Consider the following 12500-nt stretch of genomic DNA (forward strand, 5'->3'; position numbering starts at 1 on the left):
TATAATGAAGTATCAGCATGTAATGTTAAAGTATCAGCATGTAATGTTAAAGTATCAGCATGTAATGTTGAAGTATCAGCATGTAATGTTAAAGTACCATCATGTAATGTTAAAGTATCAGCATGTAATGTTGAAGTATCAGCACGTAATGTTAAAGTACCATCATGTAATGTTAAAGTATCAGCATGTAATGTTAAAGTATCAGCATGTAATGTTGAAGTATCAGCATGTAATGTTAAAGTACCATCATGTAATGTTAAAGTATCAGCATGTAATGTTGAAGTATCAGCACGTAATGTTAAAGTACCATCATGTAATGTTAAAGTATCAGCATGTAATGTTGAAGTATCAGCACGTAATGTTAAAGTACCATCATGTAATGTTAAAGTATCAGCATGTAATGTTAAAGTATCAGCATGTAATGTTGAAGTATCAGCATGTAATGTTAAAGTACCATCATGTAATGTTAAAGTATCAGCATGTAATGTTGAAGTATCAGCACGTAATGTTAAAGTACCATCATGTAATGTTAAAGTATCAGCATGAAATGTTGAAGTATCAGGATGTAATGTTAAAGTACCATCATGTAATGTTAAAGTATCAGGATGTAATGTTGAAGTATCAGCACGTAATGTTACAGTACCATCATGTAATGTTAAAGTATCAGCATGTAATGTTGAAGTATCATCATATTATGAAGATTATCTACATAAGGCAGTTGAGGCGTTCCATACTTCAGGGTTTACTTCCAAAGTGAGGTGTGAAACCCTCATTGTATTACTAGAGGATCTCTTCATTATCTTCTCCTAATAAGCACCTATCTAGAGAGGGAGCAGGATACGGTGGGGGTGTTGTTTTAACAATTTAATTCATGTCATACACAAAGTAAATGTATTTGATCTGCATTTAGAAAATTAAATATAGAAAATAATATGATGTGACAAAATAATATGATATTTAAAAAATAACAAATTATGCATAAGATGCAGATTATACTTCTTTATAATTTTTAAAGTAAATGAAGTTTTAAATAATAAAATGTAAATTATAATTAACTTAGACAAATGTATGCTGGTGCCTAAACCATTATTCATTTAAAAAATAAAATTAAAATTCTAATTAACTTAGAAAAATGTAGGCTGGACAGTGGTGCCTAAACATCTTGGGGCCTAAACATGTTGGGGCCTAAGCGTCTTATCAATGAAGGGCCTAAACATCTTGGGGCCTAAAAGTCTTGCTACCATACTAACCAGTATATATTAATATCTTAAAGCTGCTTGGTCCGATTTTATATCAAATTTCATGCACGCTTTTAAACGATGGCTATGCTTAGTATATGTATAATAATAGACATTGCAGTAGTTTTACCCATCAATTATGCCAAATTTCAATGAAGAAAAATACGTACAAAATTTGCTAACAAAACAAACGACATTAAAAGGTACCGCGTTATTTCGCCTCATGTTAAATTTCACCCCTGGCGACGAGACGGGAATGGTTGTATTACGACTTTTGATACTGTAATTACAAAAAAATCGGACCAAGCAGCTTTAACAAAAGCGGATATGATAGAAAAAAAAATATTGCCTAATGTTTTGGTGGTATCGAACCCACAACATAAAAAGCCTTGAGGTATAAGGAGCCCTCATGTCTGGAGCTTTTTTTTTTATCTTTTATTTCATGGCTGGAGCTTTAACCACGGAGCCATTTCGGTCACAACAGATTGAGCTATTTAAATGCTACATATACGACTTTAGCCACGAATTTACGGACTTGTATTATTTTTCTAAAACTTTCAATTTTTGGAATACAAAATGATGTGTTTAATGTATAGTGGATCATCTCTCCACTCTTTTATTGATTGCAATTGGTTTGATTTTCATAATACCTTATTTTGACTATGGGAAAACTATGCAGCACAGACTCACTCAATAAAAGAAAAGGCATCGAAGTTCTCAATTTGGAGGTTTTAATACATATATACGCCAGTTTTACATATCTTGAGTACTGAACATATTAAAGGGTTGCAAATTGATGAAAGGTTAAATATATATTGTTTTTAATGATATTTTGAAAATTTATCAGATTAGTTGATATTTTTATTTTTCAGTATCTTGTCCGTTCTTGTGCAGTGAGCATTTTACACGCCTTATCCACCCATCTAATATCTTTTTTATATCATTTTTAATCATTGCTCAGTGAGGATGAGAAAAAATAAATAGTTCTCAAATCTTCATTATTTCACAGAATCTGTGAAACAATGAAGATAATATTTAACATGGGTTTTTTTTCACACGCAGAGAGAGAGAGAGAGAATATCGAACCCGATATTTAATATGAAATATTTTTTATTTTTCTTTAAATGCCAATTTATTATTCATGTAAAAATTGTACAGTTATACATATGAGAAATACGAGCAAAACAATACTGAAAGAATTGAACAGAATTCCCTCTAATATATTTTTTTACTTTATTATTAAATTCGATATCTGAATAGGATTCGTTCTTGTTTTTAGGGTAACCATTTTAGCAATTTTCTGTTGGTTATTAAAAACTGTCTGATGACCACAAAAATCTGGACCATTGAAGTTGTTTTAGTCGATGTCGTAAGTGCATTGTTATTTTTTGTAAATAAGGATTTTTATTTTGATTTAAAAATCTTATAAACCTATTTTCATCAAGTCGGATCCAGACCTGCCATTGTGGGGTACTGCCTACAGAATGACACTGGTGGTTCGCCGACTGGTGGCCTCTATATTATAAACGTACCGACTTTTGATGTGTATACCCATATCATTTACAGAGGGGAAGGTGAATTGATATCATTAAACATGTTAAACAAACTCTAATACGAATTGAACGTTGAATAATATGATAGACGTGGCCAAGTGTGTTTACATTGAAGTCCTGGCAGGTTTTAGGCTAGCCTGTAAACTTTACACGGTTTAGCGCTATATAAAGCATAAGTATTTTGAAGATACACAGAATAGTTTAATTAAGTCATTCACAACCAATTTTACAATAAACATTTATAAAAAATAAGTTGCATGTAGATGACAGATTTAACCAGGCTGGGACCAATCTCCGAAATGGGATATAATAGCCCATTTGGGATATAATAGCCCAAATGGGATATAAATTTAAAATGCAAAAAATAGAAATTTTTGATTTTGAAATTTTTTATATAAATCCGCATTAGAGTAGATGAAATATAACAACTTTTGGTAAACAACTTTTTCTGTAGCTGTACTATTACTGAGATTGATCCCTCAGTATATCCAAAACTTCTTGGGGATCAATCTTACAAACTATAGACATATAAAAAAACCTCTTTACCAAAAGTTGATGCATTTGATTCACATTAATGCAGATTTATATCAAAATTTTTTATTTTTTGCACTTTAAATTTATATCCCATTTGGGCTATTATATCCCAAACGGGCTATTATATCCCATATGGGAGATTGGTCCCAACCTGTTAACAGGTAGGTCCAGCACAATCTCTTGATAGAGCTATATAGCTTGAAAAGGCTATACTGGCTTGCGACCAGTTCTCGCCAAGTACCATTTCTCGCTAGTACATTGTGAAGTCATTTTATCAACACATAAAATTTTATATACGAAAAATGACATCACAATGTACTGGCGAGAAATGGTACTTGGCAAGAACTGGTCGCACGCCAGTATAGTATAAAATAGCTCGTAAAAATAGCTTGTTTTAGCTATTCTGTCATACATTTTTCTTAAATGTGCATTTTTTTCAGCATGTTACCAATATCGCACGTTTATGAGTGAAGTGATAGTTTTCAACTTAATTACTTTGAACTGTTCTGTAAACAATGCATATAATATATTAAAGATTATACTCATCAATTTGTGTCTCTTTCAGAGACTTTGCACTTACTAAAGTTCTAAAAGTTTTGGGAAAATTGATTCGTGACCACACAGTTACTTCTTGAAATGAAATATAAAGGAGGCCCTTTATGGTAAACAAGATAATTGATCGACAATAATTTAGCACAAAGTAAAGAAATCATACTTATACATGCCACAGTGCACACAAGGCGGTGGACCCAAACCATGGAAATATTTTTTTTTGCTTAAAAATGTACAAAAGCAACAGTTTTAAAACTGATTTTAATTAGGGTTGCTTTTTGAATGGTCCATGGCACAGGGGCCAAGCCCGCTTTAACATTAATTTCAATGTAACCATAAATGGTTACATTGAAATTAATGTTAAAACATGCTTGGCCCCTGTGGTCCATGGTATGAATATGAGTTGTTATTACATGTAACTTGCAATTTTTTGTGTATTTCTGAAAATTAACATTTTTGTGAAAAACTACATTTTGATAGTTTTATCAAGCTATTTTGAATAGCTTTATTAAGTTATATTAATATAGCTTTTTCATAGGTAAATCAAGATATTGCTTGGACCTGATTGATATATTTTATTATTTACTATAAATGTCGAAATGTTACTGTACTAAATGTACTGTAGAAGGTAATCAAGGCGAAGATCATTTAGGGGGAGATATGTCTGGGTCTATATGTTCTGGACAAGTTCTCTTTCTCCCTCAACAACCCCCCCCCCCACCTCCTGATCCATCATTGTCTTACATTGAAAACTACTGTGATAAGTAATCAAGGTATCCCGACCATTTAAAAAGAGAGATAAATCTCAACATCACATGTTGCTAAATTTTGTGCTCTTCAAGAATGCCTTCTTTCAGAAAATCATTATAATGATCACCAAAGCAATATTATATTGGAGTACAAAGGGATAATGAGTCTTAATAACTGTTGTTTCTGTTTAGAAAGCTGTGAGATTGTTGACTTAGATGCGTGAGCGGATGACATCATGTCCTCCACAGAGGTACACAGTAGTCAGATGCACACACAGACCAATATTACATCGATGCTCTCCAAAGAAGGCAAGTTGTTTACAATAACCATTAATAGACCACCAACATTAATAATGTCATGGAATGAACAGTTAAACAGAGAAAAAAACAAGGGGTAAAAATATATATTGCTTGCTTGCAAGGGTAACAATGAAGTTGTACCCCTCTAAAACCATTGTTCATCTCGGCTTAACCACTTTTACCAATTATTTTTCCGGGTGACAACTTCTAATGCTATCAATGCTAGAATGATGTATTTATGTGATACCTGATACTTTTATTTAATTCTGGTTGCAAGATGCTAAATATCATCGAAATCGCAATGTTATCAATTCATTACACATTGATTCTAATTTTTGTTGCTGACTCAATCTTAATTTGGTCACCCTAGGTACTATTGTGTGGTTATTAAACTTATTCCTTAATGATACATATTAATGTTCATTTTGATCATTGGTTTAGTGAGTGTGGAAGAAGCCTCACCCAGCAAACAAAGGCGCCTCTCTACAGAAAAATATGGGCTTCCTGTGTGTAAAGATTGTGACAAGATGTTTAAGGTACATGTATTAACAATTCTCTTTAAAGTAGATGTTGTTTTTTCTCGTAAGAATAAGTTAAATAAATGTTTAATAGTGGAAAATTAGGATAAAATTTTGCAATTCTGTGAACATTTCAAATGAACAATAATTTCCACTAAAAATGTGAAGAAAAAAGACATGATTTGTTGATTGCTTGGTTTGACAGAACAGTTCCCAGCTGGGTCAGCATATGCTGGTACACAGTAACGTCCGTAAACACAAGTGTAGTTACTGTGACAAGACCTTCAAACAGCTGAGTCATCTACAGCAGCATGTCAGGATGCACACTGGTACGTCCGTCCGCTGAGCTTGTGTCCAACTAAAGATGAAATTTATGTCTCAAGATCATCTTCCAATATGTCCATTATTTCTGTTATTAATTTTTTTTTCAATGACGGGAGCATATTGTAATGGCCAAATAATAATGATAATATAATTATAAAAATATATAAAATTAATATATATTAGGGATGTCAATTTTACTCGGTTGGCTTAGTCGATTAATTGGAGCCTTTGGTCGAGCGTAGTCGAGTACTTGTTGATTAATCTGAAACAGTATCTCCTTTTCAAATCAAATATTTAAGTCACATACCCTTTAACTTACCGGTAAATTTATTAGTTTTAAAGAATTATGATAATATGCACTAGATACATTAGATTTGAAATTAAATTATTAAGTATGTTATCTAAATATCCATTTGCCAGCGTATTAGCTTTTCTTTTTTCTTGTGATGCTTACACATAATTGAGCTCCATCTCATCTTGGGCAAATTAAATGTTACCTGTTTCATTTTAGTTATTGTCCTGTGGAAATCAACAATTAAATTTAATTATTATTGAAACAAATGCTTCGTGAGGATTACTGATATGATTAAATTTTTGATGAATACAAACATCTAATTCAATAAATAACTGATTAGAAGAACCACAAATTGATCTCATGACAAGTACAAATTTGCTTAAGTTCTTCTATTCAAAACCAAAAAATTGATCTACAAAATCAAAAGAGATCAATTTTAGCTGCTTAAAAATGTACATGTACCAGGAAATGAGTGGAACATGATAAAAAAATATTGACAAAAGAATACTGTTATTTTCATTTGAAAATTTTCTGAGTTTAGAAAAAAAATTGTTTTTAACCGGGTTTTCTAACGGAAAAATCCGGTTATTAAAATGGTGAAAATGGCGGGCGGGCGGGCGGCTGCCAAAAGGGTACCCTCATTGTACGGATAACTCCTCCTACAGTTTTCAAGATAGGAAGTTGTTCTTTTGCAGATCAATTGTACATATATCAGAGGTGTGCATATTGCAAGGATTTTGATTTCCGATAATTTATCGAAAAAATACCAGGTTTTGAACTTAGTCATTTTTTGGCAAAATTTTGCATATAGGGTACCCTCATTGTACGGATAACTCCTCCTACAGTTTTCAAGATAGGAAGTTGTTCTTTTGCAGATCAATTGTACATATATCAGACGTGTGCATATTGCAAGGATTTTGATTTCCGATAATTTATCGAAAAAATACCAGGTTTTGAACTTAGTCATTTTTTGGCAAAATTTTGCATATAGGGTACCCTCATTGTACGGATAACTCCTCCTACAGTTTTCAAGATAGGAAGTTGTTCTTTTGCAGATCAATTGTACATATATCAGAGGTGTGCATATTGCTAGGATTTTGATTTCTGATAATTTATGAAAAAAATACCAGCTTTTGAACTTAGTCATTTCTTGGCAAAATATTGCATATAGGGTACCCTCATTGTACGGATAACTCCTCCTACAGTTTTTAAGATAGGAAGTTGTTCTTTTGCAGATCAATTGTTCATATATCAGAGGTGTGCATATTGCTAGGAATTTGATTTCTGATAATTTATGAAAAAAATACCAGCTTTTGAACTTAGTCATTTTTTGGCAAAATGTTGCATATAGGGTACTCCATTTCACTGGATACGTGTTGATAGGATTATGGATACAGTTCACATAAAAGAAAACCCGGTTTGCTGTCACATTGACAGCTTTTCTCTTGTTATTTTTTTTCTCAATTTATAACGAGTAATTAACTTAAAAAATTCCTTTCAATTATCTGCGTGATCAAGCTTTGAATCTCTTCTATATATAGATAAACTAATATGTGTATTTCCAGAATGAATTTATACGTAATTTTTCAAAACGTTTTAATGTAAGTAACATACTGTTGTCCCTTCAAGTTCGACTGACTCACCCATCACTGATAATGGTCAAGATACTTCTGTACTGGCGTGTTCTTTGGACGTACAAAGCTTTGAAAGGGTGCTGTTCAATAAATTAAAATGGGACAAATCCACTTTATAGCAGGTTAAACTTGGTATATTTGATGATTTCAGGAGAGAAACCCTATGCCTGTAAGTTGGAGGGGTGTGATAAAGCTTTCGCACAAATGGCCAACCTCCAGCACCACATGCGCATGCACAACAAAGATGGAACAAAACCACATGACCCAAGTGAGAAGCCGTATAAATGTGATGAGTGCTTCCAGGAGTTTCACACCCAAAGGGGAGTGAACTGTCACAAACAAAAGGTACCGGTTTTTGACTTTATATAATATAAAGACTTTTTCTCAATTAATGAAAAACAAGTGTTGACAAAATTGTTTTTTGATTGCATTTTATCTGTGTATTCATGCATATTTTAAAACACCAACATGTTTTAAATTTTTCACTGCTCTCAATGTCTGACTTTAGGCTCACACTGTTTATGTGTACGGATCCACAAAGGTAAAGAAGGCCCCCAAAAACCAAACACAGGCAAACCAGTTAAATGTTGTCACCTCCAGTACACCCCAGCAAGAGTACCCACAGGACTACACAACTCAACAGCCTAGAAAGGACCAGCATATCATGATGTCCATGTTCAAGGGGAGTAACTCACCTCCCAGAAATCAAGAGCCAAGACAAGATTTGCCTCCCCTGTCACTGATCATGAAAAGTGAACCCCAACAAAAGGTCATATCCCACATTGTTACATCAGCCAACCTGCAACTGCCAAATCTCCCGGCCAGTGATGTGTATTCAGCCTTCCATCACTAGGGAGTTTCTTACCTGGAAATCAATGACCTATTCCCCCTTTTCACCCCTCCCCTTTTCCTAATTACCCACCATATTCTTCACAGTGACAGCACTATAACTGCTCATAATGTTGTATACTTTTATAGATCTGATTTGTTAGGAGGTATGTATCACATACTGGACAGTTTGTCTGCTTTTTAGACTTGCTTGCATATTTTGCCATTTATACTGAACAACTATTCAAGTACTGGTGGAGTATGACTTGTATATGAACCCTGCCCTCCACCCCTGATTCACTGATTATCAAATCATTGACATATTATACATACAAGTAATGGTTTGCTGTTTTGAATTCAATCTGCAATCTTTGAGAAATAAGATTTTGGTCAATCTTTTCTTATGTTCTGCATGTTTTAAAAAAAAAAAATACAGAACATGTAAATTATATGCTGTTATGATTTTTTATGTAATTTTTTTTTTTTAGAAAAACTTTCTTAAACCTGATTTCATTATGTTTGAGGTTTGCAAGTTTTATGCATTTATTTTCTTTTACACTTCTGCTTGTATAATATAAATGAATCAGTTTGCTGGAATATATGTACAATGTAATATGTGTCAAACCAAATAAGAAATGAAGAAGCCGAAAGCTTACTTGATTAGATTTTATTGTTGTTGTTCTAACAAAACCATGGTGTGCATAGTTTTAGCATTGATGTTATATTCTCTTTTCCTTTTGATTGCCACTAATATATATATTTGAATACTAGCAGGCTTTTTATTAACTTAAAAAACATGTATTTTTAGACAACTGGTGCTTTGAGTGTGTTGTCATATTTAGAAATTTGATACATTTTTAAAATGTCATCAAAAAGCTAAAATGTATCTGTTTGGTTGTATTATAGATATTTTGATTCATACATTTATTTGTTATATATCCATATGTCGAGAGTATTCTGAGATGTCTATTTCATAAAAATGCTTACTGTACTCCTTAGCTGCTATGTTTATCTTTGACTTTGAATAACATAATTTGCTATCAGTTCAAGTTTCAAAACATGTTTTCACATTATGTTTTCACAGTATGTTTCACCTGTGCCGAAGTAAGCCTTTCTAATCTCATTTTGTCCATCTGTTCATCCTTATTTTTGTACATTTTAAAAAAAAATTGTACTTTTCCTCCAAATCTAAATAACTAATTTTAACCAAACTTGGCACCCTTGATTGAAGAGCTTTCAAGTTTGAAGGAACAGATCCTCTACTATGAGAAGATAATAAGGAAAGGGGGTGAAGTTTTCTAAAAAACTCTTCATTAGGACTTATAACTTTTTATATCAAAACTTGAACATAAATGTAGTAGATTCAAAATTGTTAAAAATGTAGGGGGGGGTCAGGAACAGATAAAAAAGGAAGTTAGAATATAACAAGAAATAACAAAGAAATAAATGGAACATATTCTTAGAATATTTTTTTGCTTATGAAGAACATTAAGACTTTATCTTGTTCAATTACCAATTTAAATTTTTCTGAAGAACACTGGGATAAGATGTGTTTAATCGATATTGAAGCAATGAAATATATAACATTTTCCTTGAACAATAGCAAACTCTCTTCTCCTCTCCTGATTTTTTTCAGATATTCATATGTTGTAAAGCTATTTTATTACTGTATAAAAAAATTTGTTGATCTGTGAGCGTCTTGGTCTTGTGGCCTCTTGCTTTTTGAGAGGTTAGGGGGCTTAGATGAATAAATTGTAGGCGTGTTTTCTGTGTATTTGTGTAAATGTTGATCACATTACAGGGGAACATCAAAATTATGATGCATCAGTGATCAAGTAAAGATCAACCTATTTGTGTGAATTTAGATTTATTTTTGTTTTTTATGTTGTTATATTTTTAATACTTAATTTTGACATCTTCAGATTTTTAGTTGAAACATTTGTTAACTATAAACTGATAAAAGTATTTTACTACTGAAAATACAATATAGTACTGCTTCTTATGAAGATCATGTAGAGGTTTTGAGAAAAAAAGTTGTAACTTTGCAAGGCAGTGTATAAAGATTATACTGTATCTACAGACTTTATTTTTATTCAAAATGCTTTGTACAGTAAAAACATGTTTACAGCAAAATGCTGGGGATTATCAATTTTGATTTGTTATAAACCTAACATAACTTAATGATAAGGGAATATACAATATGCTTTGCTATAAGCATAAACTCATTATAAATGTTTTGGCTATAACTGTGTTTTACTGTACATTAAATGTGTGACATTCAAGTTTTGAAAAGGTTGTCTGAGAGCAAACTGATAAAATATGTCTGGTTTTTGCTGGCCAATGTAACCGCCACCATCTCTTCATTCCTACAGATCTATCGTTTACCTTGTACATATATTGTAGAGGAAGATGTATGTGTACACTGTATATATTTTGTAAACTCAGTAGAATTAAAAATGAAAGCTAATCAGTTAGTTACTTTTTACTTTAAATGAAGGAAAAAAAATGAAATTTGTTATTAAACAGTAAAATTCTTTTTATTTTGGTTCAGAAAGGTATAATGGTTGCAGGCATGGTAGAGAAGAATACTTTATATATGTAGGATTTCCAACTGTAATGTTTCCAATGAACCAACAAAGTCTACATCTACATTTTTATTACCTTATTCACAGAGGGTAATATAATAATGAAATGCTTTCTATTGTGGATAATTTGTGTATGAATGTTGCTGGCATTGCAAAAATACATAACCCGGCCGCTTCTAGTTTTCTTTATTTAGTTAATTGCAATAAAACTCAGTTGTAATTAATTAAGACTTGGGGTATACTTCGGTTTATCCATAAAAATCAAATCTGTGTATTTCGCTAATCCGTAAATTCAATTACACCACAGAGTGACAGTGAATCACAAAAACAAACAACCAAAAAATAAAACTGCATATTAATTTAAAAAAAAAACCCAACAAAAACAAACTGCAGTGGTCACAGTGGCAAAAGAATTAAAATATAGAATTCGTGTCTCATTAAATTCATTTTTAATTAGTTAACTTGTTCGGTCGAGCATTGAAGTTGCCCAACTCTGAATTAATTTGCACGTCGTTTTTAATTGCCTGACGTCATGACGTCAGGCATATCTAAGGTTTAAAAGTTGCAATCTCCGAAACAGTGCAGACAATGGGACAAGAAATATCATGATATTTCACAAAAAAGATTAACCAATGCATGTTTATATGGTGTTCCGATGGGGCCACTTCGACCTTCGCACTTTCGCCTTTAGGTCGAAGATGCGAGAGTGCGAAGTTGCGAAGGCGAAGCGCGAAGATGCGACGGCGAAAGTGCGAAGGTGCGACGGCGAAAGGGCGAAAGTGCGAAGATGCGACGGCGAAGCGCGAAGATGCGACGGCGAAAGTGCGAAGGTGCGAAGGCGAAGGAGCGATAGTAGTATCGCTCCTTCGCCTTCGCAACTTCGCACTCTCGCCGTCGCAACTTCGCAGTTTCGCCTTCGCCTTTTTTTATTCCATTCAGCAAATCTCGGTTGATTTCATAGAACTTTGATGCAGGTAACGGACTCGCCCGAAATTTTCCGAACGCACTCGGATGTTAAAATACGCATGCGTTAAAGAGTAAACGGCGCTAAAATGGATGGTAGGCATTATTTTGTACAGTTAGGCCTATATTTTATTGATGGATATATACTTACTGTTTCATGAAACGAAATGTAGAATCATTTTAGCCTATTGTTGTATGTAACGGTAATGATCACTAGACAGTCATAGATTATATACAATAGTATATGATGTAAATATTCATATAAACGATAGTTGTAAATGGTACACAAAATGCGAGAGTCGGTAGTGGCCAGTTCTTAATTCTTGTGCATTGTTACGTCATTTTATCGACACATAAAATTATGAACGAAAAAATGACACACACTGTAAAAGAGATAGATTTTCTTGTGAAATATGAAATAGCTAGA

At 32.8% G+C, this 12500-nt stretch overlaps 1 protein-coding gene across 1 annotated transcript; it reads left to right on the forward strand.

The window, feature by feature from the left end:
- The first annotated feature begins 4822 nt into the window (after positions 1-4822).
- On the forward strand, positions 4823-10992 carry LOC128189610 (zinc finger protein 675-like). Its single transcript, XM_052861274.1, has 5 exons — positions 4823-4935; positions 5368-5462; positions 5650-5773; positions 7849-8042; positions 8206-10992. The coding sequence occupies exons 1-5, from the start codon at positions 4863-4865 to the stop codon at positions 8548-8550; spliced, it is 831 nt and encodes a 276-aa protein (XP_052717234.1). The 5' UTR covers positions 4823-4862; the 3' UTR covers positions 8551-10992.
- Positions 10993-12500: the final 1508 nt, after the last annotated feature.

The sequence above is a fragment of the Crassostrea angulata genome, chromosome 6 (assembly GCF_025612915.1).
Source record: "Crassostrea angulata isolate pt1a10 chromosome 6, ASM2561291v2, whole genome shotgun sequence".
Taxonomy (NCBI): Eukaryota; Metazoa; Mollusca; class Bivalvia; order Ostreida; family Ostreidae; genus Magallana; species Magallana angulata.

Bases quoted from the DNA above. Each gene is read 5' to 3' on its own strand.
- LOC128189610 (XM_052861274.1), top strand. From the start codon at position 4,863: ATGTCCTCCACAGAGGTACACAGTAGTCAGATGCACACACAGACCAAT. The intron at 5,463-5,649 runs GTACATGTATTA...TTGGTTTGACAG, and splicing joins ATTGTGACAAGATGTTTAAG to AACAGTTCCCAGCTGGGTCA. The intron at 8,043-8,205 runs GTACCGGTTTTT...GTCTGACTTTAG, and splicing joins TGAACTGTCACAAACAAAAG to GCTCACACTGTTTATGTGTA.